The sequence below is a fragment of the Phocoena sinus genome, chromosome 11, assembly GCF_008692025.1.
Source record: "Phocoena sinus isolate mPhoSin1 chromosome 11, mPhoSin1.pri, whole genome shotgun sequence".
NCBI lineage: Eukaryota > Metazoa > Chordata > Mammalia > Artiodactyla > Phocoenidae > Phocoena > Phocoena sinus.
Window position 1 is genome coordinate 36,367,320 of NC_045773.1, and position 25,345 is coordinate 36,392,664.

General features: G+C 55.2%; 2 protein-coding genes across 16 annotated transcripts in view; one reads left to right on the forward strand and one right to left on the reverse strand.

Annotated features, from left to right (window-relative positions):
• Nucleotides 1-17,837, forward strand: NT5DC2 (5'-nucleotidase domain containing 2). 5 transcript variants are annotated; one of them, XM_032647785.1, is made up of 15 exons: nt 63-327; nt 13,171-13,355; nt 13,498-13,572; nt 13,837-13,892; nt 14,034-14,127; nt 14,329-14,457; nt 14,570-14,630; nt 14,715-14,817; nt 14,929-15,130; nt 15,219-15,319; nt 15,461-15,530; nt 16,943-17,029; nt 17,125-17,265; nt 17,350-17,414; nt 17,498-17,837. In XM_032647785.1, exons 1-15 carry the CDS (start codon nt 108-110, stop codon nt 17,757-17,759), a joined length of 1,851 nt encoding a protein of 616 aa, XP_032503676.1. In that variant the 5' UTR covers nt 63-107; the 3' UTR covers nt 17,760-17,837. The 5 variants fall into 5 exon arrangements, with proteins under 5 accessions (XP_032503678.1, XP_032503676.1, XP_032503677.1 ...); XM_032647789.1 differs by lacking the exons at nt 63-327; nt 13,498-13,572 and adding exons at nt 353-3,141; nt 3,417-3,579; XM_032647787.1 differs by lacking the exon at nt 15,461-15,530 and having other exon boundaries at nt 1-327; nt 14,929-15,030; nt 15,238-15,319.
• The window catches only part of STAB1 (stabilin 1), a 27,854-nt gene continuing 20,260 nt past the window's right edge, over nt 17,752-25,345 (reverse strand). For 5 of the 11 annotated variants that reach the window (XM_032647757.1, XM_032647764.1, XM_032647765.1 and 2 more), the window contains 27 exons: nt 25,055-25,180; nt 24,801-24,874; nt 24,574-24,648; nt 24,187-24,309; nt 23,823-23,870; nt 23,533-23,610; nt 23,282-23,428; nt 22,714-22,854; nt 22,552-22,611; nt 22,086-22,262; nt 21,916-22,002; nt 21,632-21,781; nt 21,475-21,531; nt 21,187-21,388; nt 20,680-20,829; nt 20,486-20,590; nt 20,236-20,343; nt 19,962-20,155; nt 19,509-19,868; nt 19,255-19,420; nt 19,069-19,178; nt 18,857-18,976; nt 18,621-18,770; nt 18,438-18,542; nt 18,217-18,363; nt 18,012-18,128; nt 17,752-17,935 (listed from right to left, as the gene is read on the reverse strand). In XM_032647757.1, the coding sequence (XP_032503648.1) occupies nt 17,867-17,935; nt 18,012-18,128; nt 18,217-18,363; nt 18,438-18,542; nt 18,621-18,770; nt 18,857-18,976; nt 19,069-19,178; nt 19,255-19,420; nt 19,509-19,868; nt 19,962-20,155; nt 20,236-20,343; nt 20,486-20,590; nt 20,680-20,829; nt 21,187-21,388; nt 21,475-21,531; nt 21,632-21,781; nt 21,916-22,002; nt 22,086-22,262; nt 22,552-22,611; nt 22,714-22,854; nt 23,282-23,428; nt 23,533-23,610; nt 23,823-23,870; nt 24,187-24,309; nt 24,574-24,648; nt 24,801-24,874; nt 25,055-25,180 (3,446 nt within the window). In that variant the 3' untranslated portion in view covers nt 17,752-17,866. Of the gene's footprint in view, nt 17,936-18,011; nt 18,129-18,216; nt 18,364-18,437; nt 18,771-18,856; nt 18,977-19,068; nt 19,179-19,254; nt 19,421-19,508; nt 19,869-19,961; nt 20,156-20,235; nt 20,344-20,485; nt 20,591-20,679; nt 20,830-21,186; nt 21,389-21,474; nt 21,532-21,631; nt 21,782-21,915; nt 22,003-22,085; nt 22,263-22,551; nt 22,612-22,713; nt 22,855-23,281; nt 23,429-23,532; nt 23,611-23,822; nt 23,871-24,186; nt 24,310-24,573; nt 24,649-24,800; nt 24,875-25,054; nt 25,181-25,345 lie in introns of those variants that run through there. The other 6 variants (XM_032647761.1, XM_032647762.1, XM_032647760.1 and 3 more) reach the window with 5 other exon arrangements.

The following is a 25,345-nucleotide window of genomic DNA, read 5'->3' on the forward strand; positions in this document are numbered from 1 at the left end:
ATTGGCCGGCCGCTGTAAGGAGCACGCGGCCACGGTGGCGGGCGCGCAGTAGGAGGGCGGTGGACGGGCCGGAGGGCTGAGGGCAGCGTGGGCGGCGCGCAGTGGGCATGGCGGGTGTGGGGCTGCGGGCGGCCGCTCGGCGCTGCCTGCCGCGCCGAGACCACGGCGGGCCGCGAGCCGCCTCGTCCTCGCCCTCCTGTCCTGGTTGCGGCCCTCCGGGTCCCGGCGCCCACTGCCCCGGCGCCCCGCGCTCGGCGCCCGCCGGCGGCGCCGAGCCCAGCGCACACCTGTGGGCTCGATACCAGGACATGCGGAGACTGGTGCACGGTAGGTGAGCCCGAGCGGGAGGAGCACCGGGCGTGTAGTTCTCTCGGCGGCACACGCGAGCTTGGGCGACGGACCGACGGACCGAGTTCCAGGGTACCGCTCCCGAGTCGTCCCGGGCGCCGCTCCTCGGGGGAAGCGCCGTGGTGGGGCTCGCCAGGGCCCCAGAGCCCTAAGGCCGGGCACCCCTTCGGGAGGGACTCCGGCGGAGGGTCCTGGGGGCTTCTGGGGACTCCCGGAGGCGGGCGGGTGCGCGGTTTGTTCCTCCGCTCAGTATTCAGGAGCTCGGGGTTCCTGTAGCGGCCGCCGGAAGGCGGGCCCCGCCGTCTTTCCTCAGGGTCCCGCCTGTTGGGAGGCCGAAGCGGAAACGCCCCCAACCCCTTGTTCTCTTCGGGGCCTTTAGTTGGGGCGGGAGTACTGGGGACAAAGCCAGCCAGACGGCGGCGCTGGCCGAAGCGGGCTCCTAGAGACTCCTGACTCAAAAGATGCCGACTAGACTCTTCGGACGCCTCTAGATTCCGCCCTGGAGTCTCGCGCTCTCAGCTCAGGAGGGGAAGGCGTTGTTTGGAGAAACGACACCAAGTCGCCCAAGTCCCCTGGAATCCAGAAGGGTTGCTGCTTCCTTGGCCAGGGCACTTACTCCTCTATCCTCTCTCCCTCTGCAAAACTGGCAGATGAGGCCCCAGAGCACCCTGGTGAGGCCAGAGGGCTGGATATTTGTTCTGGTCTCTGGGGCCCTGCCTCTTCAGCAGACAGTTGTGGTTGGGGCTTGACGCTATCACTGACCAGCTGGGTGGCGCTCAGCAAGCCTCTTCCTCTCGGACCCTCAGTGTCTTACATCGGAAAACACAGTCCTGGGGCCTCTGTCACAGGGTTGTGGTGCTGACTCGGAAAGAGTCCAGGAATGGATGGGGCAACTTCAGGAGGAGACCCTCTGGGAGTGACATAGCTTTTGTCATCTTATAAGACAAAGTGGTCCTGTCTGGAAGATTCCAACTGCCTGAACGAGGACTTCCACTCCAGCTGTGTAGAGACCTGGGAGTAGTATGGGTGGACAGGACTCACATTTTGAGGAGCTGAAGGCAGAATAAGCCCTGAGGACTGGTGGTTTTGAAGCCCTTGGGCCTCTATCAGGACCATCCCTGCCTCCCCCCGCCACCCAGTGGACTGGGCATACATGGGGTGCCGTTTAAGGACCTGTCTTTGCTCTGGGCCTCGAGAAGACCCTCAGTAGAGCAGCCTGAGAAGCCTGCATTGTAGGTGTGGGGGAGAGACATAGGGAAGTCTAGTGGACTTTATCACTCAGGGCCCACTTGGATCTTCAGATCTTCACAGAGACCCCCCCCCCCAAGCTCCTCTTGATGTGATAAGGGCAAGGTCATTTCCAAGGTGCCATAGTGAGTGCCGGGATGGACCAGCCTTGCACCCCTGGGTCCTAACTGTCCCCTTCTGGCTGGGTTTTCTTGGGGGAGATTCTAGACATTGAGACATGCTGATGCCTGTGGGCAAAACTTTGCCGGGGAGCCAGGCCCCAGGCCAGCCCCCCCCCCGCCCCAGCCTCAGTGTGGTGACACTGGAAGGCTAGGCGGAGGGGCAAAGTGATTGAGGCAGGTAGGGTGACCTGAATTCAAATCTCAGTTCCATGGCCTGTTGCTAGATGGTTTGGAGCAAGTGACTTTACCTCCCTGCACTCCAGTTTCTTCCTCTGGATGATGGAGGAATAAATGTGATCACCTCATGGGATTGGAGTGAGCTCTAAGGCACCAGCAGTAGCTGGGAGGATGGCCCCCACGAGTCTCATGGCTGCCATTGAGAGGAGTTGGCCTGGAAGGTGGGGGCTGGACAGTGAGACCAGTGAATTTGGGAGGCTGGTGCAGGTGGGGGGCATATCTCCTCACCTGGCCCCATGTACCACCACAGCCCTATGGAAGAAACTGGGGCCTTCTGGTTTTCTCAGTCTAGAAGCTGGGTCAGGAGGACAGGCCTGTGGGCTGCTTCCCCATCCTGCTTTGTTCCTGGGAGGGTTGTCCATCCCTGGGAATATCCTCAAGGGCAGAGGCGAAAGCCTGGATTTGGCCAGAACTCAGTGCCAGGAAGGGGCTGCACAGCCAAGCAGACCCCTGCCCTCCTGGGGAACTACTGGGCTTTGTGCTGAGAGTCACAGATGGCACCCAGGAACTCAGGACCGTGGGAAGGGACATCTCAGAAGCAGCTTCATAAGAGAGCTGATGTCAGCTGTGTCTCATGTGCACCCAGGTGAGGAGTGTTCCATCTGCACCCACGAATCTGAAGCAGCTGCTCTTCCAGGCCTAAGGGCCACCAGAGGAACCAGCCACACCTGTTCCCCCACCCACATTCTGTACTTGTCTCCAAAGGAAAGGGGATGGGTGTGGAGCCTGTGTTCCAAAGGGACCTCTGAGGCAAATGTCTGCTCCGTGGCCAAGGGCTTCTGCTTCAAGATCACAACTTGTGTCTGAGACAAAAATTAATTCACTGGAGGCTTGGGCTGTTTGGGCCTCAGCCACAGGCTAGAGGTCTCAGGAACGGGGCCACCTGGAGCCCCTGCAAGGCAGTGTGCTGTGTGTGCACCTAGTCCTGCCTGCTCCCCTCTGATTCCCTGCAACCCGTTTCTTTGAGGGAAACTGGGGACAGGGAAATGTGGGCTCCAGAGGTGCATTGCCCATTTAATCCTACATTTGCCACGGGTCCAGGTGGGAATGCTGCCCAGAGCACGTTCTGTATGACCCTCTTTTTAATTTTGTAGGTTGGTACAATTTTTATTCCCCCTTTAGAGACAAGGAAACTGAGCTCCAAAAGGTAAGGTGTGGTAATTTTCCTGAGGTCACAGCCATGCGAGGGAGGGCTCGGTCTGTTCTCTCTGACCTCAAAGCCCGTGCCCTTTCCCCGTCCACCTCCCCCACTGCACAGATGGGGAAACAAAGGCAGATAAGCCTGGGAACCCTCAGCCCCCTAGGGAGCAGCCAGGGGATTGGGGTGGCTATGACTGTATCCTCAGAGGAGAGCAGCCTGGGTAATGACCCAGAACCCACCACATGTCCCACCTGTCATAATTAGCAATGTTCCCTGCCTAGAGGTGATGCTGAAAACTCGGCCTCTGTACACCAGTGCTGAATCAAGTCTCGGAGACAGAGTTTTAGGTGAAGTAGAAGAGAAAAGCTTTACTGCTTTGCCAGGCAAAGGGGGACGCAGCAGGCTCCTGCCCCCAAACACTATCTCCCAACCCAGGAGGAGTTGGTAAGTTTTTCTAGCAATGGTGCAAGGGTGGGGTTGTTGAGAAGATTAGGGTGTGAGCAGGGTCTGCACGCCTTTAATTTCATCTCAGGTGGTCTCCTAATCTTGATGAGCTGCTCTGGTTCCTCAGATCTTGCCTCAGGTGGTTTCTCGGCTTTTGTTGTCTTCCCATCCTTTCCCTTCCCGACTAACAGCTGTTCAAATCTGCCCTTTGGAACCCAGGGAAGGTCATGGAGGCTGGAGTCTGTTCCCTACAAACAAGAAATGAGGGACCGAAAGGCTTCTGTGCCCAGGAGCCCCACAGGGTCTTGCTTGGTTTCACTCCCCCCTTTTCTTTGATACTCCTCAATCTTGAGGAGAACAGATGTTGGACAAGATAAGGAATAATCGTTTTGGAGAGAAATGTTAATCATAAACTTGGCAGAGGGACTGGGTTTTAATCCCCGCTTCAATTTTATCTTTCCCCAAATCTTTCAGGGAACAGGGTGATGGCCACTCAGGCTACTTCCTGCTGAAACGGGGCATAGATACCGAATTAGAAATATTAGAGGGCTTCCCTGGCGGTGCAGTGGTTAAGAATCCGCCTGCCAATGCCGGGGACACAGGTTCAAGCCCTGGCCCGGGAAGATCCCACATGCCACGGAGCAACTAAGCCCGTGCGCCACAACTACTGAGCCTGAGCTCTAGAGCCTGCAAGCCACAACTACTGAGCCTGCATGCCACAACTACTGAAGCCCATATGCCTAGAGCCTGTGCTCCGCAACAAGAGAAGCCACCACAATGAGAAGCCTGTGCATTGCAATGAAGAGTAGCCCCCACTCGCTGCAAGGAGAGAACGCCTGCACACAGCAATGAAGACCCAACACAGCCAAAAATAAATAAATAAATTTATTAAAGAAACAGAAAGAAAGAAATATTAAAAATACTTGAATTCCTAGTCCTGGATCCGAGGAGTCCTGTATGATTAAGATCTCAATCCCTTAGTCCACCATTTTGGTGCAACAGACCCAAGTTAAAGGTAAAATGAGTGACAACTGGATCTTTAGTAGATGGTGTAGATCTCCCTTAGAAATTCAGGAGAATCAATCGGAAACCCAGTCTGGAACTGGGCTGTTGTAGCCAGTTGTTTCCAAACAATTCCCTGTAAGGGGGAAAACTCACCAAGTCAATCCTGAAGACTCGGAAATAGGAAGCTCACCACATATCCAGCAGTTAAGAATTATCAAGAGAATCAGCATATGAATCTATAGTTTTGTGGGGAAAAGTAAAAGGTATGAGAAAGAATAAGAAAACAAAACTTCATTACACTTGTCGGAACAAATACTTAAGGTTTCCCAAAGAGTGAGATGTCCACTTCTTAGGAGTCTTGTTTGCTGGCTGTAGGCAGGCGTGGCTGGTCAGTCTCTGGTGATCATCTTACTCTAGTGTGATGTACCCATGGTTTTACTCCATCCAATTTCAGAGAGGTATGAGTGGTAAGAACATCATAGGCTCCCTTCCATTTCTCTTCAAGCTGCTGCTCAGGTTCTTGTTCTTTCCACACGTTCAGCAGCACCCTGTCTCCTGCTTTGAAGGGATGAAAGGGAGCTTCCAGGCGAGGGGAGACCTGTGAGACACAAACTCATGCTTAGCGGTTAACAATTGACCAGTCTGTTGTACATACTGCTTAACTTATTTATTTGAAGTATAGTTGATTTACCATGTGCTAATTTCTGTTATATAAAAGTGACTCAGTTATACACATATATACTTTTTTTTTTTTAGGCTGCATTGGGTCTTCGCTGCTGTGCACGGTCTTTCTCTAGTTGCAGCGAGCAGGGGCTACGCTTTGTTGTGGCATGCAGGCTTCTCATTGTGGTGGCTTCTCTTGTTGCGGAGCATGGGCTCTAGGCGTGTGGGCTTCAGTAGTTGTGGCTCATGGGCTCTAGAGCACAGGCTCAGTAGTCGTGGTGCACGGGCTTAGTTGCTCCGTGGCATGTGGGATCTTTCCAGACCAGGGCTCGAACCCGTGTCCCCTGCATTGGCAGGCAGATTCTTAACCACGGTGCCACCAGGGAAGCCCTACATTATTCTTTTATAGTCTTTTCCATTATGGTTTATCCTAGGAGATTGGGTATAGTTCCTTGTGCTATACAGTAGGACCTTGTTGTTTATCCATTCTTTTGGTTTTTTAAGATTTTTTTTTTTATTGGACCTTTTTTTTTTTAAGTCTTTATTGAATTTGTTACAGTATTGCTTCTGTTTTATGTTTTGGTTTTTGGCCACGAGGCATGTGGGATCTTAGCTCCCTGACCAGGGATCAAACCCACAACCCTCTGCATTGAAAGGCAAAGTCTTAACCACTGGACTGCTAGGGAAGTCCCTGTTCATCCATTCTAAATGTAACAGTTGCATCCAGTAACCCCCAACTCCTAGTCCATCCCTCTGCCTCCCCACCTCCCCACCTCTCCCCTGGCAACCAAAAGTCTGTTCTCTATGTCTGTGAATCTGTTTGTTTTGTAGATAGGTTCATTTGTGCCCTATTTTAGATTCCACATGTAAGTGATATATATGGTATTTGTCTTTCGGACTTAGTTCACTTAGTATGATAATCTCTTGTTGCATCCATGTTTGCTGCAAATGGCATTATTTCATTCTTTTTATGGCTGAGTAGTATTCCATTTTTTATGTGTACCACATCTTCTTTATCCATTCATCTGTTGAACATTTAGGTTGTTTCCATGTCTTGGCTATTGTGAATAGTCCTGCTGTGAACATAGGGGTGCATGTATCTTTTTGAATTATAGTTTTGTCTGGGTATATGCCCAGGATCGGGATTCCTGGATCATATGGTAGTTCTAGTTTTAGTTTTCTGAGGAACCTCCACACTGTTTTCCATAGTGGCTGCACCAACTTGTATTCCCACCAAGAGTGGAATTCCCTTTTCTCCACACCCTCTCCAGCATTTGTTATTTGTAGACTTTTTAATGATGGGGATTCTGACTGGTGTGAAGTGGTACCTCATTGTAGTTTTGATTTGCATTTCTCTAATAATTAGTGATGTTGGGCATCTTTTCACATGCCTACTGGCCATCTAAATGTTTTCTTTGGAGAAATGTCTATTATGGTCTTCTGCCTATTTTTTGATTGGTGTTTTTTTTTCTTTTTCTTTTTTTTGTTTTTTTTTTTGTTGTTGTTGTTTGTTTTTTGGCCGCACTGTGCAGCTTGCAGGATCTTAGTTCCTCAACCAGGGATGAAACCCGCACCCTCAGCAGTGAAAGTGCAGAGTCCTAACCACTGGACCTCCAGGGAATTCCCTGGGTTGTTTGTTTTTTTGTTGTTGAGTTGTATGAGCTGTTAGTATATTTTGGAGATTAACTCTTGTCTGTCTCATCATTTGCAAATGATGAGGTTGTCTTTTCATTTTTTGAGTGGTTTCCTTTGCTGTGCAAAAGCTTGTAAGTTTCATTAGGTCCCATTTGTTTATTTTTGTTTTGGGAGACTGACCTAAGAAAACATTGGTATGATTTATGTCAGAGAATGTTTTGCCTGTGCTCTTCTAGGAGTTTTATGGTGTCGTGTCTTACGTTTCAGTCTTTGAGCCATTTTTAGTTTATTTTTGTGCATGGTATGAGGGTGTGTTTTAACTTCATTGATTTACATGCAGCTGTCCAACTTTCCCAGAACCATGAACTGTTTTTCTTTCTTTACTCTTAGGAGCCAAGAATGGTCGCCTGTATATAATTTCTTAAGGGCTCAACCCTCGCCTGCTTCTAGGGGCCACCCACATATGGAGGAGAGCAATTGGCAAGCCCCTGTTCTATTTTAGATGAGTTTCCTGGCATAGCTTAGCAAAAGTTCTTCATGGTGTGATTCATCTTCTTAGCCTTTCTCATAGATTGGTGTCTCCATGCTGAGTGAAGTTTCCATTATATACCTAAAGCTTTATTTACTGTTTGTGTTATTTCTGCTATGGAAGCAGATCCATGGTCACTCTGAATAGTAGAGGGAAGGCTGTACCTAGGAATAATGTCCTTAAGAAGAGCTTTTGTCACTTCTAATACTTTTTCTGTTCTGGCTGGGAAGGCCTCTACTCAACCTTGATCCACATGCAATCCTTGTAAATCTTTAGCCAAAATCTCGTTGAAGAGGGTGGGGGAATTTTTAAGTCCTTGTGGCATCCCAAGTCTGATGTAGCTCAGAAAATTCAAGTTTGCAACAATACAGAAATATGTCTGAAATCACATACACAATGGTCAATTAGTTTTACCATAGTTACTCCATTTTGACTTTCAAATGCACTCCCCTCCTCAGTGTCAAAGCAGATGTACAATGCGTGTCTGAAAGGCCACAAAACAGGCCTTTTTTTAAAGTTAAACCATGTATAAGCCAGTGACTTCCCCACACCTCAATACATGCAGATTTTTTTCATCATTTTCCCTCTGATTGCAAATCTTTCAATAGAAAGCATTGATAATCAAAATAGCTATCCCTCAATGCCGGGGTGATACAGCTGTTTGACCTGGTTGTAGATCATGTCCCTCCATGCTAGGCCTCCTTTATATTTGCCTAGTTAATCCACACTGGGGGAAAACTGATCAGGTATCGTGAACAAGCTCAGAGGTATGTTAGTGAGGAAACATTTTATAGGACATACATTTTATCATTTATACCCAGTTGTCACACGAGCATTGTACATGTGCCTTAAGCAGTAGACCCAGCTCAGTGGTATGATATGACATTTATGAGAGACCTGTATTTGTCTGAAGGTCCTTCGCATAAATCTTGAAGATGAAGCACTTCTGCAAAAGCATCAGAGTACAATAACTGTCTATAAATGACAGAAGGACTTAAAGGATGCAGTTAAACATCTGATTACAATGTAATCGATAAAGAAACTTGGTTACAATAACCAGAATTACAACTGATTACATTTGATTTAACGTACCAAATCTTAATTAAATGTTCCTCTCTGAAATGCCTCAGGGGCCCTCTGAAGCATCTCAAAGTTAGCTGGAGGTGAAAAGAACTTTTAGAAACTGCCAAACAATGCTATTTACTTAAAGTGAAAAGATTTTAAAGGTGAATACAGATCACTTAAAGGCAAAGGAACTCACAAGCTGTTATCAAAAGCAGTATTTCAAGAAAAATTTAGAGGAAGAAACCAAATCCAGTCTTGTCCCAGCCCACTCCCAACAAAATTCATTTACCCAACTAAATTTCCTTTTCCTTTTCTGCAGACCTTCTACAACTTTCTGTAAACATTTGGCCCCTTTTCCATTCAAAATCAACCAGCTCTAGGGCAAAAATCACTTTTTTTTTTCCTTAGGAAAATGCAGTGCCATTCCTCATACCATCTTTTGTTCAAAACACACAACCTACTTTCCTTAAGCAACCGTGAATTGTCTTCGGCACTCTGTAGATTTATAAACATAAATACCAATAATTTCTAAAGACATGTGCTTTCTTTTTTAATATTCTTCATTCATTTATTTATGGCTGCGTCGGGTCTTAGTTGTGGCATGCGTGCTCTTCTTTGCGGCGTGCGGGGCTTCTCTCTAGTTGTGGCACGCGGGCTCCAGAGCGTGTGGGCTTAGTTGGTTGCCCCACAGCATGTGGGATCTTAGTTCCCTGACCAGGGATCAAACCCCCATCTCCTGCATTGGAAGGTAGACTCTTAATCACTGGACCACCAGGGAAGTCCCAGACATGTGCTTTCTTATAAAGAATCACAGGGTGGCACCAAATACCTTTAGTTCATACATACCTTTAGTCTCTCTGCAAAGGGAAGCCAGTATTCAGTAATTAATGTTTCAGTATCTTATTTTACTTGGAAGTGGCCTACCTATTCAATAAACTTCCATCATTTAACTTAATTTAGCACAACTCTACAATTTTAAGTTACCAAGCACCTGGAGAGATTATTCTTAAGTAGACATTCCTAAAATACTTATTCGTAAAGAGTTTATCTAAAAACTCTTAACCTCGTTTGCTTTACTTAACACTGATGATTCTAAAGACATGTCTATATTAATTAAACCAACAAGCTTAACCTACCTTCAGTAACATATCAATTCACTACTGAGTATTTCCCAGATCGTGTGGTCCAAAATTTATATTGGCCAATTTTTTAGACATTTAGATTTAGCTTGTAAGCTCTTACTTTTAAGTCAGTTAAACAGAGCTCATTTACAAGTTAGCTCCTACATAAAGACAGAACCAGAGATCTCACAGTTTTTCCACTTGAGTTTAATAAGGCCTTCTTTCCCCTGCCCTTTTTCTTCAGTCTCAGGAACTAGAGATGGTTTAGATAACATGTGTTCCTGAGGACCTAGGCACAGGGGGAAAGAAATAACCAATTCCTTTTCATGGGAGCATAGCTGAAGAGCTCCTAGTTTTGTAAAAATACCCTAGGGGGTGTACAGAGATTGAACAGAGCTCTGGTCACCTATAACAAGGCTAGTCCAAAAGGGAAAATCCCAACCAACATTCCTCCACAGGCAAAGCCCCACGCAATAGGGAAGGATACACTGATGTTGTCACACGTGAGCTCTGTTATTCACGAAAGATGTCTCAACCAGTCAGTGCAAGTACTGACACACACACATACAAACAACAAACATGGTCCCACAAACAAAAGATCAGACAAGGCGTAGCCCAAAGATTCCATTTCCACTCCCGGACAGAGAATTCATAGTGGCCCACAATGAGCAGGTAGAATTTTCCCACCCTGCGCAAGCCAGAGTGGCTCACCCCAAAGCAATACACATAAAAGCACAAACGACAGATAAGCTATGGCCACACAGATAATTAGAGGAGGTGTAGTTTAAAAATTCTGCTTCCACTCCCAGACAAAGGTTTCCAAACAGATTGGCTCAGTTCTTGAAAAAGAACAAACCCAGAGTTGGCTCTTGGAGAGCCCGGAGTGGCTAGCCCAGATGGAGTGGAGAGAATTCCCAGCCTTTCCATTCCTGTGACAAAAGGATTCTAGCTGAAGAATAGAATAATAATTTAGGCTACCACACAAAGGCCACCTCTCCTTACTTTTAAGAATGTACATTGGCTAAAAAAAATAAAATAAAAAAAAATAAAATAAAAAAAATAATAAAAAAAATTAAAAAAAAAAAAAAGAATGTACATTGGCCAAACAGAATTACAATAGAATCTCATTCTTTTTAGTCATAGGTTGATAGCTATAGGTTGACCAGTCTGCCAGAATTTTCCCCAGGGGACTATCAGATGGAATCGAAGAAGAAGCACTTCCCATGTTTGATTGAAAGAACACTCACGCTCAGACCAAGAACAAACCAAAATCCTAGCCAGCAACAGAAGCCTCAAACCAAAGAAACCAAAAACCCAAACAGAAACCAAAACGAAATGGGCTTCCAAGTCCCACTTAGCCCGTGACCTCTGCCCAAGTGGCACGCCTCTCAAATGGGATTTCCTGGAATGGAGAATCCCCCAAATGGGAACCAAGGTTCCCCCAAATGCACAGGGTCAAAGTGGCCACAGTACATGCTGGGAGGCTTCCCCAAATGCTAGCTGAGGTGTTGTGACATCCCAAATGCTACTTTTATGCTTCCCCAAAATAATTCCTTGGAGTAGGAAGTCCAGGGTGGTCCAGGCAGGAGGAAGGGAGGAACATCCTCAAGGCGAAGATGACCTGGCAGCTGCTAGGGTGGTCCCTAGCGGTACCACTCCTCCACTGTCTCGTCCCGCCTCGGAGTTCCAGCTGCCAGGATGGCCGATGGGGTATGACTGGGGCCCAGCCTTCCCAGACAAGGGTCCCAGGTGATCTGGTCTCTAAAGGAATTCTTCAGCCCTCCACTCTTGAATGAGGCTGGCATGGAGAAAATCTTGGAGCATCCAATCAAGCCAGGGAACCCCCCTCCCCCGCGCCCGCCCCAGGACTGTACACGAGTCAGCCCCATGTTGGGTGCCAAATTTGATGCTAAAAACTCAGCCTCCCTGCACCAGTGCCAAATCGAATCTTGGAGACAGAGTTTTGGGTGAAGTAGAAGAGAATAGCTTTATTGCTTTGGCAGGCAAAGGGGGACAGGCTCCTGCGCCAAAAAACTATCTCCCAACCGGGGAGGAATTGGTGAGGAGTTTTTATAGCAGTCGTTCAGGGGTGGGGTTGCTGATAAGATTAGGGTGTGTGCAGGGTCTGCACTCCTTTAATCTTGTCTCGGGTGGTCTCCTAATCTCTTTTTAATTTATTTATTTTGGGCTGCACTGGGTCTTCATTGCTGCGTGCGGGCTTTCTTTAGTTGTGTCGAGCTGGGGCTACTCTTCGTTGTGGTGCGCAGGCTTCTCATTGCAGTGGCTTGTCTTGTTGTGGAGCACAGGCTCTAGGCACGTGGGCTTCAGTAGTTGTGGCGCACAGGCTTAGTTGCTCCATGGCATGTGGGATCTTCCCAGACCAGGGCTCAAACCCATATCCCCTGCATTGGCAGGCAGATTCTTTTTTTTTTGGCTGCGTTGGGTCTTCGTTACTGCGCGCGGGCTTTCTCTAGTTGGGGTGAGCAGGGGGGCTAGTGTTTGTTGCAGTGCACTGGGCTTCTCATTGTGGTGGCTTCTCTTGTGGAGCAAGGGCTCCAGGCACGCAGGCTTCAGTAGTTGTGGTGCATGGGCTTAGTTGCTCCGTGGCATATGGGATCTTCCCAGACCAGGGATCGAAGTCGTGTCCCCTGCATTGGTGGGTGGATTCTTAACCACTGCACCACCAGGGAAGTCCCAAGAGGCAGGGTTTTTTTTTTGTGGTACGCGGACCTCTCACTGTTGTGGCCTCTCCCGTTGCGGAGCACAGGCTCCGGATGCGCAGGCCCAGCAGCCATGGCTCACGGGCCCAGCTGCTCTGTGGCATGTGGGATCTTCCCGGACCAGGGCATGAATCCATGTCCCCTGCATCGGCAGGCAGACTCTCAACCACTGCGCCACCAGGGAAGCCCTGGTCTCCTAATCTCGATGAGCTTCTCTGGTTCCTCAAATCTTGCCTCAGGTTGTTTCTTGGCTGCTCCTCCCTTGTCTCCCCATCCTTTCCCTTCCCTACTAGCAGCTGTTCAAATCTGCCCTTTGGAACCCAGGGAAGGAAGGTCCTGGAGGCTGGAGTCTGTTCCCTATAAACAAGAAACGGGGGACAGAAAAGCTTCTGTACCCAGGAGCCCCACAGGGTCCTGCTTGGTCCCAGGGGCAGTGAATGTCATTACGTGGACTGGTGGGCAGCTGAAATCCGATGAGAGGGGCCTCGCTGTGAGACCTGTGGCAGGTGCACAGAGCTGGGGCCCTGAGCAGCAGCGGAGCTACCCAGTACCCCTCACCTTGATAATGTTCCTAAGTCCCAACCCCAGCTTCAGGCAAGGTGGAAAGTGTCAGAGCATAGCCAGGTGTCCCATGGGGCTTATGAGAGCCTGGAGGAGGCATGGCTCAGAGCAACTGGTAGGCTGCAGGCGGTGGTATAATCCAGGACCCATAGGGTACTTACCCCACCCATGTGACCCTGGGCAAGTGACTTTTCTCTGAGCCTCAGTTTGACCTAATGCTGCATTGAGCTAAGAGTACCATTTCAGGGTGTTTCCTGATCATCCTCATTATACTTATACCTCCTTCCTCTAGACCTCCTGCCTCCTGAGGTCTGCAGTCTCCTGAACCCAGCGGCCATCTATGCCAACAACGAGATCAGCCTGCGTGATGTCGAGGTCTACGGCTTCGACTATGACTACACCCTGGCCCAGTATGCGGACACGCTGCACCCAGAGATCTTCACTGCCGCCCGTGACATCCTGATTGAGCACTACAAGGTGAGGCCAGACAGGTAGGGGTCCCAGGCCGGATCATGGGGCGCCCCTGGATGGGTGGCTGAATTCATCCCCTGAGGCAGCTGCCCAGCCAGCAGGTCTGTCAGTACTGCTGGCTCAGGCCTGACCTGATTTCCCCTGACAGTACCCGGAGGGGATTCGAAAGTATGACTACAACCCCAGCTTTGCTATCCGTGGCCTCCACTATGATATTCAGAAGGTGAGTGGCTAGACCACTGACTCCCTGGCCCCTCCTGACTGGATGTATATCAGAACTACTTCCTTAGCCGCCCGTCTCCTATGCGGGCGGGGGTGGTGCTCATCTTTCTACTCCCTTGGCCTCAAAGCTGTAGCTTCCTCTTGGCGTGCACATGATACCCTTGGTACCATCCAACTGGGGCTTCGGCATGGGGGCTAGCAAAGGCTGGCTCAGAGCTAATGGCAAACTCCTTCATTGCCCATCTTACTCCCTTGGTGCCCTCAGAGTCTTCTGATGAAGATTGATGCCTTCCATTATGTGCAACTGGGGACAGCCTACAGGTCAGTGCTAACCTTGCCCTGACCCCACCCCAGCCTGCTGCTCCAGGTCCACACTGTCCTGCATCACCCCACGGTCCCCCACCCTACACCGTGGCCCGGGTTCAGGACCACTTTGGACTGGTGATCTCTGCATCCACCCAGGGGCCTTCAGCCGGTACCAGACGAAGAGGTGATCGACCTATATGGGGGCACCCAGCACATCCCACTGTACCAGATGAGTGGCTTCTATGGCAAGGTACTCGCTCCGTCTGCCACTGCCCAGGGCAGCCGGCTCCATGACCTCACAGCGGGTGCTGGCTCCCTGGGAGGCAGTGCCCACACCCTGGTGCGCCAGCCCTGACCCGCAGGCTGTGTTCCTCCACCAGTGTCCCAAGACATATTTGGAGCTCTTGGGTCTCCGGAGCTGGGGCTTGCTGAGTCAGTGGTCCTTCCTCAGGGTCCTTCCATCAAGCAGTTCATGGACATCTTCTCGCTGCCAGAGATGGCACTGCTCTCCTGCGTGGTGGACCACTTCCTGGGCCATGGCCTGGAGTTTGACCAAGCACACCTCTATAAGGATGTGACGGTGAGGGCGCTAGGCCTGCCTCCCAGTGTGGCAGGGAAGGTGAAGTCCAGCCACAGCAGGGCAGGTCCTCCTGGGCTCCACTGTGGCCTCACTGTCCCTCCACTGCCCCCAGGACGCCATTCGAGATGTGCACGTGAAGGGCCTTATGTACCAGTGGATCGAGCGGGACATGGGTAAGGGGGGATGGTTGCCCTGCTGCGGCCTGCCTGGGCAGGGTGCAGGGCTGGCCCTCACAAGCTCCCATCTCCCCCCATTAGAGAAGTACATCCTGCGAGGGGATGAGACATTCGCCGTCCTGAGCCGCCTGGTGGCGCACGGGAAACAGCTGTTCCTCATCACCAACAGTCCTTTCAGCTTCGTGTGAGCACCCCCATGTCCCCCAACCCGTGGGAGGAGGGAGCAGGGCAGGGGCCTGAGTTGGGGTGGGCAGGCCTGGAGCTTCCCTCAGACACCTGCCACCTGTCCCACCAGGGACAAGGGGATGCGGCACATGGTGGGTGCCGACTGGCGCCAACTCTTCGACGTGGTCATCGTCCAGGCAGACAAGCCCAGCTTCTTCACCGACCGGCGCAAGTATGGGCCTGGCAGGGGCGATGGGCCCAGGGAGCGGGGACTGGCCTCTGCTTGCCGCCCTGTGTGCCTGGGGTGGGGGCACCCCCTTGCTGATGGGCAGGTGAGCAGGTGGGTCTTTGCAGAGTGGGAGGTGTCCAGCCTGTGGTCCTGCCACAGACTGGAAATCAGGCCCTTTAACCCCACCCTAGGCCTTTCAACCCACCCTAGGCCTTTCAGAAAACTTGATGAGAAGGGCTCACTGCATTGGGACCGTATCACCCGCCTGGAAAAGGGCAAGATCTATCGGCAGGTGAGAGCCATCTAGGTGGGAGTTGTACCTGGTAGGGACCCCAGGGCCCAGCCACGGCCCCAGGCTGTGGCGGGGCTGCCGCATGGCCTCTTGGGCCCTGACCAGCCACCACGCCTCTGTTGTGGCTCTGTCCCCTCACAGGAAGTGGCTCCCAGGGCTTGGCCCAATTGCTTGGCCTCTCTGTGCTGTGCTTTCCTCGTCTGTAAAAGAGGTATAATACTCTACTTGAGTGGTGGTGTGAAGCTCTTAGGTTGGGGCATTCGCCAAGTGCCCAATAAATGGCCCCGCTTTTGCCTCGGGCTGAGCACTCTGCTGCAGCCAGATGAGCCTGGTTGGGGCCCCTGAGTTGGGCTGGTGGGGGCAGTGCACAGGCCTCGGAGGAGACCCCTTTTCTGGCTGGCTAGGAGGGTGAGAAGGGCCTTGTGCTTGGTGGGGAAGTGTCAGGTGGCTGTGAGCAGGAGGTGATTAAGGCACTTGGCTCTGGGTGGAATGCGGAAATCCTGGCTGAGCTGGGCTTCTTGGAGATGGAGGTTCCAGAAGCTGGGGGCAGGGAAGAAGCCAGCAGTTGGGCCAGTGACAGCCACAGGGAGCAGCCTCGGGCGCCCAGTGCCAAGGTCCCAGCCCTTCACCCCTGCCGACTGCTCGGCCTTCCACCCTGCTGGCCCCCAACTGTCGGTGGCCCCCTTGGGCACCAGCTTTACCCCTCGGCTCTGAGGCTGAAGCTCCCTGTTGTCTTGGCATCCTGGCTGAGCCTGAGGAGGGTCACGCATCTTTGTGGGGAACACTGATTTTTCTTCTCTGGCAGGCTTTAGACTTCTGTATGCCTGATGTTCTGAAATTTCACTGTGTGCGTGGTTCTCGTCGTCTTGGCACGTCCTCAGTGCCCCGCCCGCTCGTGCTTCCCTCCTGCTCCTCACCTTCTCCGCTTGAGCTTATTTCAACCATTAAGCCCTTCACAGCTACCTGTTTCCCCCATGGCTGTCACCTCCCCAGGCCTCTCACGCCCGCAGACTGCCTCTAGTAACTCCTTTTTGCTGGGTGTATATTCTCACTTCTGGGCTGTGGGTGCCTGCCCTGTGGAGGCTGCTGTACCTCCTGCTCTGTGCGCCGCCCCCCCCACCCACAACCCCTGCCCCGGTTTCTGCTCCCCTGCCAGCTTCCTCTGCTGTGCTTGAGCCTGGCTGTTCATCTCCCCAGCTTTGGTGCAGGAGGGGCAGGCGGCCTCACGATGAGGACTGCCATTGGTCTGCTGGGTCCCTCTGGGCTCAGGCTGAGGTGGCCTGCTTGCTTCAGGGCCATGGGGTCACTGCTGCAGTTTGTTTCCCACAAAGAGTGAACTCAACTCAATCCCTAGCTTGGGTGGGTGTGAGGGCACCGGGAGGGGAGGCCAAGGGCACCAGGCCAGGCCTATAGGAGACCTTCCTGCCCCAGGCAGACGCCCTTCCGGAGCCTGGAGGGGACAGCGAGGCCACGGGAAAGGGCAGCCCAGCATCCGGCTAGAGGGGCCTTGCTGCCTCTGGGGATTAGGGATTTGGGAAGACTGGTGGAGAATAGCCCTGGGGGAGCCCCTTCGGCACACTGGGCTTAGCCCAGTCTCCCCGCCCATCCCCAATCTCTTCCCAGGGAAACCTGTTTGACTTCCTGCGTCTGACGGAATGGCGAGGCCCCCGTGTGCTCTACTTCGGAGACCACCTCTACAGTGACCTGGCGGTGAGGGCGGGAGGCGGGGATGGGTCGCAGTGGGGAGGGGAGGGGGATCTCCTGGCCGGCACTGAGCCCTGCCTGCCCTGCACCCTGCCCCCCAGGATCTCATGCTGCGTCACGGCTGGCGCACAGGTGCCATTATCCCTGAGCTGGAGCGAGAGATCCGCATCATCAACACGGAGCAGTACATGCACTCGCTGACGTGGCAGCAGGCGCTCACGGGGCTACTGGAGCGTATGCAGGTGCGGGGGCAGCTGGACGTCTGCAGGGAGGTGGGGGGCCGCTGCCTGGCCGCACACACCCAGAGCACCCCTTGTCTCCCCCAGACCTACCAGGATGCTGAGTCTCGGCAGGTGCTGGCCGCCTGGATGAAGGAGCGGCAGGAGCTGAGGTGAGTGGTGGGGCCTGGGCAGGAGCCCCAGCCTAGCCCCCTCAGGAGCCCCACCCCATGAGTGCCCACATCTCCCTCCCCAGGTGCATCACCAAGGCCCTGTTCAATGCGCAGTTCGGGAGCATCTTTCGCACCTTCCACAACCCCACCTACTTCTCGCGGCGCCTGGTGCGCTTCTCCGACCTCTACATGGCCTCCCTCAGCTGTCTGCTCAACTACCGCGTGGACTTCACCTTCTACCCCCGCCGCACGCCCCTGCAGCACGAGGCACCGCTCTGGATGGATCAGCTCTGCACCGGATGCATGAAGACACCCTTCCTGGGCGACATGGCCCACATCCGCTGAGGGTACCTTTATTGTGTGGACCAGGTCCAGCCCCTGCTGTCCCACCCACTCTGGGCAATAAAAGCCGCCTCCCTCCTGCTCATGCCTCTGCTTCAGCACTGGCTGCGTCACTTGACCTCGAGGATCCTCTGGGTGTCAGGGAAGTCGTCCTCCAGGAGCGCGTCCTGAGGGGAGGACTGTATGTTTGTTAGTGGCTGGACTGAGACCAGGCCCCTGGGTCCCCTTTCCCAAGCCCCCAGCCCCCGCACTCACGTCAAAGGGCTCACAAAAGGCATCATGGCTACCAAAGACCGGGTTGGGGACAGAGACCAGGGTTGGGTTCGTCCCTTCCTGCCATGGGGAGAAGTCATCAGCAGCATCATCTTCCGCCTGGGAAGGGAGGTGAGTAGTGAGAGGCCTCAAGCAAGCTCGGTGGGCCCAGACCCCACCAACCCCATCAGTCTCCAGCCCAGCCTACCTGGAAGGCAGAGAAGCCAAAGCCTGCGGACCTGCTTCGGGCACGAAGGTACAGGGCTCCGGCCGCGAGGCCAAGGAGCGCTCCAGCAGCTACCACAGCCCCTGCGCCTGCTGCCACAGGTGGGGCCTCCGGGGCTACCACTGCCCGCTGCCAACGAGGAGAGCATCAGAGACCTGGCCAGAGCGGTCTCCTCACCCCTTGCCCACCCCTGGCCAACTCACAGGCTGTGGGGGTGCCAGGAGGGGGCTGGCCAGAGTGTGGATGATGCCGTTGAAGGCCACGATGTCCCACACAATGACGTGGCTAACCACAACTGCTCCTGGGACCTGTAAGGAGACCAGGGTCAGGCCCAGTGGGTGAGTGAGGGCTGGGGCCAGTAGGGGAGGGGCAGCCTCCAGACTCACCACAGGGGCCCGAGAACTGTTGTCAGGGCCCATATCACTGATGATGAGGCTGAGGCCCGAGTGGGCGGGAAGCAAGGTACCCTGGCTGGCATTGGTGCTCAGGAAGGTGGTATTGGAGGCGTGTAGCTCCAGGTCTGGGCCGCTCAGCGTCTGTGGGCAAAGCAGGGCCTGTTGGCCTGGGCCAGCTAGAGGGAGCAGAGTTGGGCCCTGCTCTCCCCACATCCCCTGCTACTTACCAGGTTGTCCATAAAGCCTTCGTTGACAGGGACGAAGAGTGTCTTGTAGGTGAGCTCGTCGTCCAGGAAGTCCAGGAAGTCGAGACCCCTCGGGGTGGCATTGGCATAACCCAGTAGCATCTGCGATGGTGGGGACAGGGTTGTGGGTAGGCTCTCTCCACAGGGATCCCAGCTGTACCACCCCCCGGTCCTGAGCCTGGGCCCCTGCACACCCCGTAGAAGGTAGAGAAGTTGGCAGTGGTGGCCAGTACATCAAGCAGCTTCCCATTGCACACGCTGGCCCCATCACCCACGAAGCCATCACGGCATCGGCAGGCCACGTCTGCAGGAAAGGCAGTGAGTTAGTGGGTCAGTGGGAAAAGGCAGGGCAGAGAACGGGGCGTGGTGGGTGGCTGTACCTTGCATGCGGTAGCAGTAGGCGTCCCAGCGCTCCGACAGGTTCTCCCGGGCACCCAGACTGACCACGCCCACCTGACCATCGCCACAGTCTGCTGCCGGGAAAACGACGGGATGGGCAGCCGAGCCATTGGCCAGCCAGCCCACAAGGCAGAGGTGGAGGCCCAGCTGTAGGGGTACAAACAGATGCTGAGACCCAAGACCCAACTCAAGGAGCCCCCACAGGCTTGGCTCCAGACTCCTGGGCCCTGCGCACCTGCTGGGCAGCAGAGAGCTGAGGGAGTGAAGCAAGCACAGCTCCTTGGGCCCCACAGGCTGCCTCGGCCTGTGAGAAATTCAGGCTGTAGGAGCCACTGGGGGCCTGGAGGTGGAAGACACCGGCTCGTTTTTCTGTGGAAGGCAGGGATGCAGTGGTCAGAGGGCCGGCACCGAGGTAAAGCCGGGGTGCTGGGAGAGGGCAGGGAAGCACACCCTGGAAGTGCAGGTCAGTGCACACAGCATCCACGTGACAGGGTGGTGGCTGGTCCAGGCAGCGGTCCACGGGCGGCTCAGGCTCCTCCAGACACTGTAGTCCATCACCCACGTAGCCGGCGTGGCACGCACAGCGCCGTGTGTTCTGGACAGCAGAGCAGGTGGGCGCCCTTCAGGGACTGGGGCAGCCGCTCATCGGGGGGCCCCCGCCCAGCTGCTTTGCTGCCCGCCTGCTCACCGGTCCAGTGCTCAGGCAGTCAGCGTGCTCGCTGCAGCCCCCGCGGTGGCCATCCTCACAGGGGTTGCGGGCCCGGCAGCTCCAGCCATCACCCTCATAGTCGGGCAGGCAGGTGCAGGTGACCACTGTGCCTACCTGGCTGCAGTTGGCATGCTCGCTGCACCCGCCACGCCCATGCTGGCACAGGTCTACCACTGGAGGCAGTGAGAGAGTGGTTGGACCAGGCGACAGGAAGGGAGGGGAGTGGGGCCTCCCACCTCACATTCCTGCTCACCTGTGCACGTGCGGCCATCCCCTTCGTAGCCCAGGCTGCACTCACAGCTGTGGCCAGCGCGGCACACGGCCTGGGATGCGCAAGGTGGAGCACACACAGGCTGCAGCTCTGTCCCCCGGGGCCCACCCCACACATCCAGGTTAGTGGCTGCCCTCCTAGACCCCCTTCCACCTCACTGCAGTTGGGGCATGCACTGGTGTGTGCAGGTATACAAGTGTGCAGGGTGGGCACAAGCACAGGGCCCACTCACCCAGCTGCACCTCACAGTGTGGCCCAGTCCAGCCCTCATCACAGAAGCAGGAGCCAGAGCCCCCCAGGCCCTCATCGCAGTGGCCATGGGAGGTACAGTTGCAGGCTGGGGAGAGGGACAGGTAGGATGGTGGCGGCACATGGGCCATGTGGATTAGGGAGCAAGACAGAGCAGGGTCGGGCAGGACAGCCTACCTTGGCAAAGGGGCCCAAAGGCGCCTGGGGCACAGAGTTCACATGCCATCCCGGCAAACCTCGAATGGCACCTACACTTCCCGCTGCCGCTCATGCCGTCCATACACGTACCGTGGCCATTACAGGGGCTGCTGGCACCCCCAGGGCAAGCTAGGGGTTAGGGTGGGAGAAGAGAGGTGGGGCCAGGGATGCTCATCAGGAGCCGCAGACACGCATCCCCAGCCTAGCCACACGGTCCATCCGCCACCCAGCAGCAGCAGAGGCTCTTGCAGAAGCAGCAATCCACCCAGCTGCCCACGCCCTGGAGAACACCCAGACCCCCAACACACCCCACCAGGTCCTGTACCATCTACACACCCACCCCAGCTCTTAGAGCATTCTCACCTGGTAAGATCCACTCCCCGCCCCCAGCCCCTGACCACCCTGACACCCTTTCTGAGGCACAACGGCCAGAACTATGCCCTTGGCCACCTTGGGAGCTGGAGAAGCCAGCCTCAGGACACTCACCTCGGCACTCACTGCCATAGTGACCAGGGCAGCAGCTGGGCTTCCAGGTGGTGGTGACACAGTTGCGGTAGCAGCCCCTGCCCAGGCCTTGGGGCTGACCCCAGTGGCTGGGCCGGGCCCAAACACTGCGCAGTGCCAAGGAATGCAGCGGAGGAGACGTCCAGAACTTTGAGAAGTAGCGCCAGCAGGCCTCAGGGCTGCCCTGGGCCAAGAGGAATCGGGCTGCAAACCTGAGCTTGGTAGGCCCTGGGCCCTTCCCCCACCCCCACCTGGCTCCCAGCCCCTTACCTGCTCCCGTGAGCCCTCAGGACAGGGTGGTTCCAGCCCACAAACGCTGCAAACCTTCTGCAAGGAAGGGAGACCAACAAAGCAAGCTCAAGTGAGTGGACAGGACAGGTGGGCTTAGGCCCCTGCCTATCCACCTCTGGCCTGTGGCCTCCCTCACCAGCCACAGAGGCCGAGTCTCAAAGCGGTCACACCGGGCACCAAGGCCAGGTGGCTCCAGCAGCTGGTCGATGCCGTAAGCCAGGCCCCCCTCAAAGGGCAGGTGTCGCTGCACAATCTGGGCGTCCTCCTCTCCCACCGTGAGCTCACCCTGCAGGCGGAAGATGTGGAGTACGTGGTGGGTCACAGGTGTACTGCAGCACCCCCCCGGCCCCGCCCCGCCCCCGCCAGTGCCAGGGCCCCTGCCTCCTGCTTCCCTCGTTCGAGCTTTCTCCCCAGACTCACCGGCCGGGCACGGCTGCAGGAGAAGGAGATGGGGGTCCCATGCATGGTGCGCAGTGGGCCCAGGTTGGGCAGGTCAGATGCCAAGGCCTGAGCAGATGGAGCCACAGTTGGAGCTGGGAGGGCAGGCTCAGTGGCAGGCAGTGGGGACCAAGGTCTGGGAGTGCACCCACCTCGACGTTGCGGATCACGTGGCCCCGCACAATGGCTGCCAGCTTGTCACGGTGGTCTTTATGGTATAGCCAGACCTGGCGATCGGGAGGCAAGGCTTGCAGGGCGGAGTCTGTGGGCCACAGCATTGTGAAGGGCCTATGGAATGAATCTCGAAGCAGGGGCAGCAGGCCAGCCATCTGGTAGGATAGAGGTGTGACAGTCCCGTCAGAGGACGGTGGGCAGATGGAGGGGCTCCAGGGACCCAGGTGACCTTCCCACCAGCCTCATTCCTCTGTAGCCATTGCAGGCCAACAGACACGGACATACATACAAGTTGTCAAGTATGTGGGCACAAATAAGCACACCCTTGTGCTCACTGGGATGCTCATGCCCACAAATACGTCCCTGTGCACAGAGAGGTGAGCACACACGTTGACAGTCGCCCGCATATACACACACTGAAAGGCTCACACACAGGAGCAGTACCGTCACAAGGCCACTGAAGATCTTGTAACCGAAGCTCTCCGCAGCAGCGGTGAAGTTTCTCTGGGGACAGGCGCTCAGTGAACAGTGAGGTCAGGAGGGGAGGGAGGATCCCAGGCCCCTGGGCGCCTGCCTTCCAGCTCCCCACCCGCACCCAGGTCATACCTGCGGAATCGGGGCAACGTCAGGCTCCCAGTGCAGCGCTTCAGGTGGCAGCAGGACACGGTCGATGAAATGCAAGACACCGTTCACAGCCTCGTGGTCGCTGCTCACCATGCGCGCGAAGTCATTGATGTATATGTTGCCCTGGGGGTGGGGCCGGGATTGAATAAAGCCAATTAGTGGGGTGCTCAGGGAGCTGTGGTGGGGCCTGAGGTGGGAGCAGAGCCTGGGTTGGGTGAGTCTTGGAGCAGGAAGTGGGCGGGGTCGAGGCTGAGGGTGGGTCTTGCCTCCAGCCCAGGGAAACAGCCACCCAGGGAAACAACCACCGGACTTGGCTGGTGGGAGCCGTGCAGACACAGGGCCAAGCTCAGAAGTCCTGAGCCCAGGACTGGCCCCGGGTAGTAGGTGGGGTCCGGGAACAGACTCATCTCCCTCTCATTAAAGCCGCCCTGGCCCTGGGAAGGTGAGAGGGTCTTAAAAGCATGGGGACAGAGCATAGGTGCGGGCCTTGAAAGCAGCTGAGTCCTTGGTCTGTGGACAGTCCATGTCGGGGACCAGGACCTGGGCTCACCTCCCTCTCACTGAAGCGCAGCGGGTGCCCGGAGAGTGTGGTGGCATAGCCCTCCTCTAGCAGCTCTTGGCTTCGCAGCTGCCGGCAACCAGCCACGTGATAGCGGAACACAAGCTGGCGATTGGCACGAATCCGGGCCAGCTCATCCTGGAGTGGGAGTCATGAGGGCACAAGGGTGCCCTGACTTCCACCTCTGCCCAGGCAGCGCCCACCCCCCAGAATCCCCAGCCTTGCTCCAGGGGCTGAGTTACCTGCGACAGGTTGGTCATTAGGTCTGCATGCGGCACAAAGATTGTGAAAGGCCCATCCCCCTTGAGCTCCTTGTATTCCTGGGGGGAGAGGGAAACAGCTTGGGTGGAAGAAGGGCAACCTGGGACCAACTCGAGGTTTCCACTGATTTTCTGGGAGAGACACAGACTCAGAAACCAAACCAGCCTGCCCTCTGACCAAATGAGAATATCATGGCCCAGAGACAGGTGGGATTTGCAGGTCAGAGAGGCCCAAGCTGGACCAAGGATGTGCAGGCCAGCTGGTTACTCACCAGGAGATGGAGGCTGAAGAATGAGGCATGCTTGTCCCGAAGGAGCTCCTGGATCAGGGGAGACAAGGATCAGCTCAGATTGTGGTTGGCCTCCATTCAGGGCTGGTGCCTGCCCCAGCACCTAGAGCCCAAGGTCTGGCCAGGGTAGAGATGAGGAAAGGAAAGCCAGGGTGGTCTGTGCTGGGATCAGGATTGGTTTCATGGATCATAACTCGGTCATGCCTAGGTGGAGTCAGGGGTCAGGCTCAAGTCCTGGTCAGGGCCAGGATCAGGATCAAATTTGGGGTCTTAACCAATATCACGGGTCAGGCCCATGGGGGGCATTGCCAAGGCTCGGTCAGGGGTCCTACTTGGGCATCATTACCAGGCCGACTCGGGCACGGCAGGTGAAGCCATCACCCACAGTGTGGACTGCATCGCAGGTACACATCCTCTGGCCATCCCCTGTGCTTTTGCACACAGCATAGGGGCTGCAGCCTCCATTGTTCTGAGGCAGGGACAGAAAAGAGAGGCATCAGTGACTCCCAGGACTGCTGCCCCAACCAGCTCTGGGGAAGGGGCCATGAAGTTCCCTGGCCAACACCCAAGGCCCTGTTTCCTACTAATCAGTCTGACTTGACCTTGACCCCTCAGTCAGAGCGCAGGTGGCTCACCCTTCAGAAGAACTCAGGACCCTGCTGGGGGTGAGGAAGGCTGGTTCCCGCCCCAGTCCCCTCCCCCTGTGGAACTGGGTGCGACTTGGGGGCCTGACCTGGGAGCAGGGGTCCAGGAGCACACAAGTCCGGATGCCGTCCCCACTGTAACCCTCGCGGCAGCTGCAGGAGACCTGTCCCAAATCCTAATCAGTGGGGCTGCTGGTACCCTAGAGTGGGCCAGCGCCCTGGACAGAAGGAGCACCCCTCCCTGGGCCTGGTCTGAGGAGGGCCACACCCTATGAGGGAATGGCACAGCCCCAGTGTCCAGCTCTGTTGTGCTGACCTGCTGGGGGCCGGTGGGGATACATTCGGCGTGCATGTGGCAGCCCCCGTGGTGGATGAGACAGCCATTAACTTCTGGGGGAAAAGACATTGGGATGAGGGCTGGCCCTAGGCGGCCCCTCCATTCATCTGTTGAGGTGCTCATCCCCTACTCTCTCAGCACCCTCAGGCTCACACCTGTGTGTGCCCCTCAGCCCTTCCTAGTCTCACTCATGCCACTGAAGCCAGACCCCTGGTGGCGGACCCCAGCCTCACCCTGGCACAGCTGCCCATCACCCGTGTAGCCATCCAGGCAGGTGCATGTCCGCTGACCAGGTGCCACATTGGTGCAGTTGGCGTGGGGGGAGCAGCCCCCATGGTCATGGGCACAAGGGTCCACCACTAGGGGTAGATGATCCCAGAGTTGTGAGCAGTGGGCATGGGACAGAGTGGGGACAGGGGAGGAGGGCATGAGAGAAAGGAAAAGGTCGGAGGGAGGGGTAAGACCCAAGAGATGACAGGGATAGAGACTGGACCTAAAGGGCATGGAAAGGGCTCTGTGGGGAA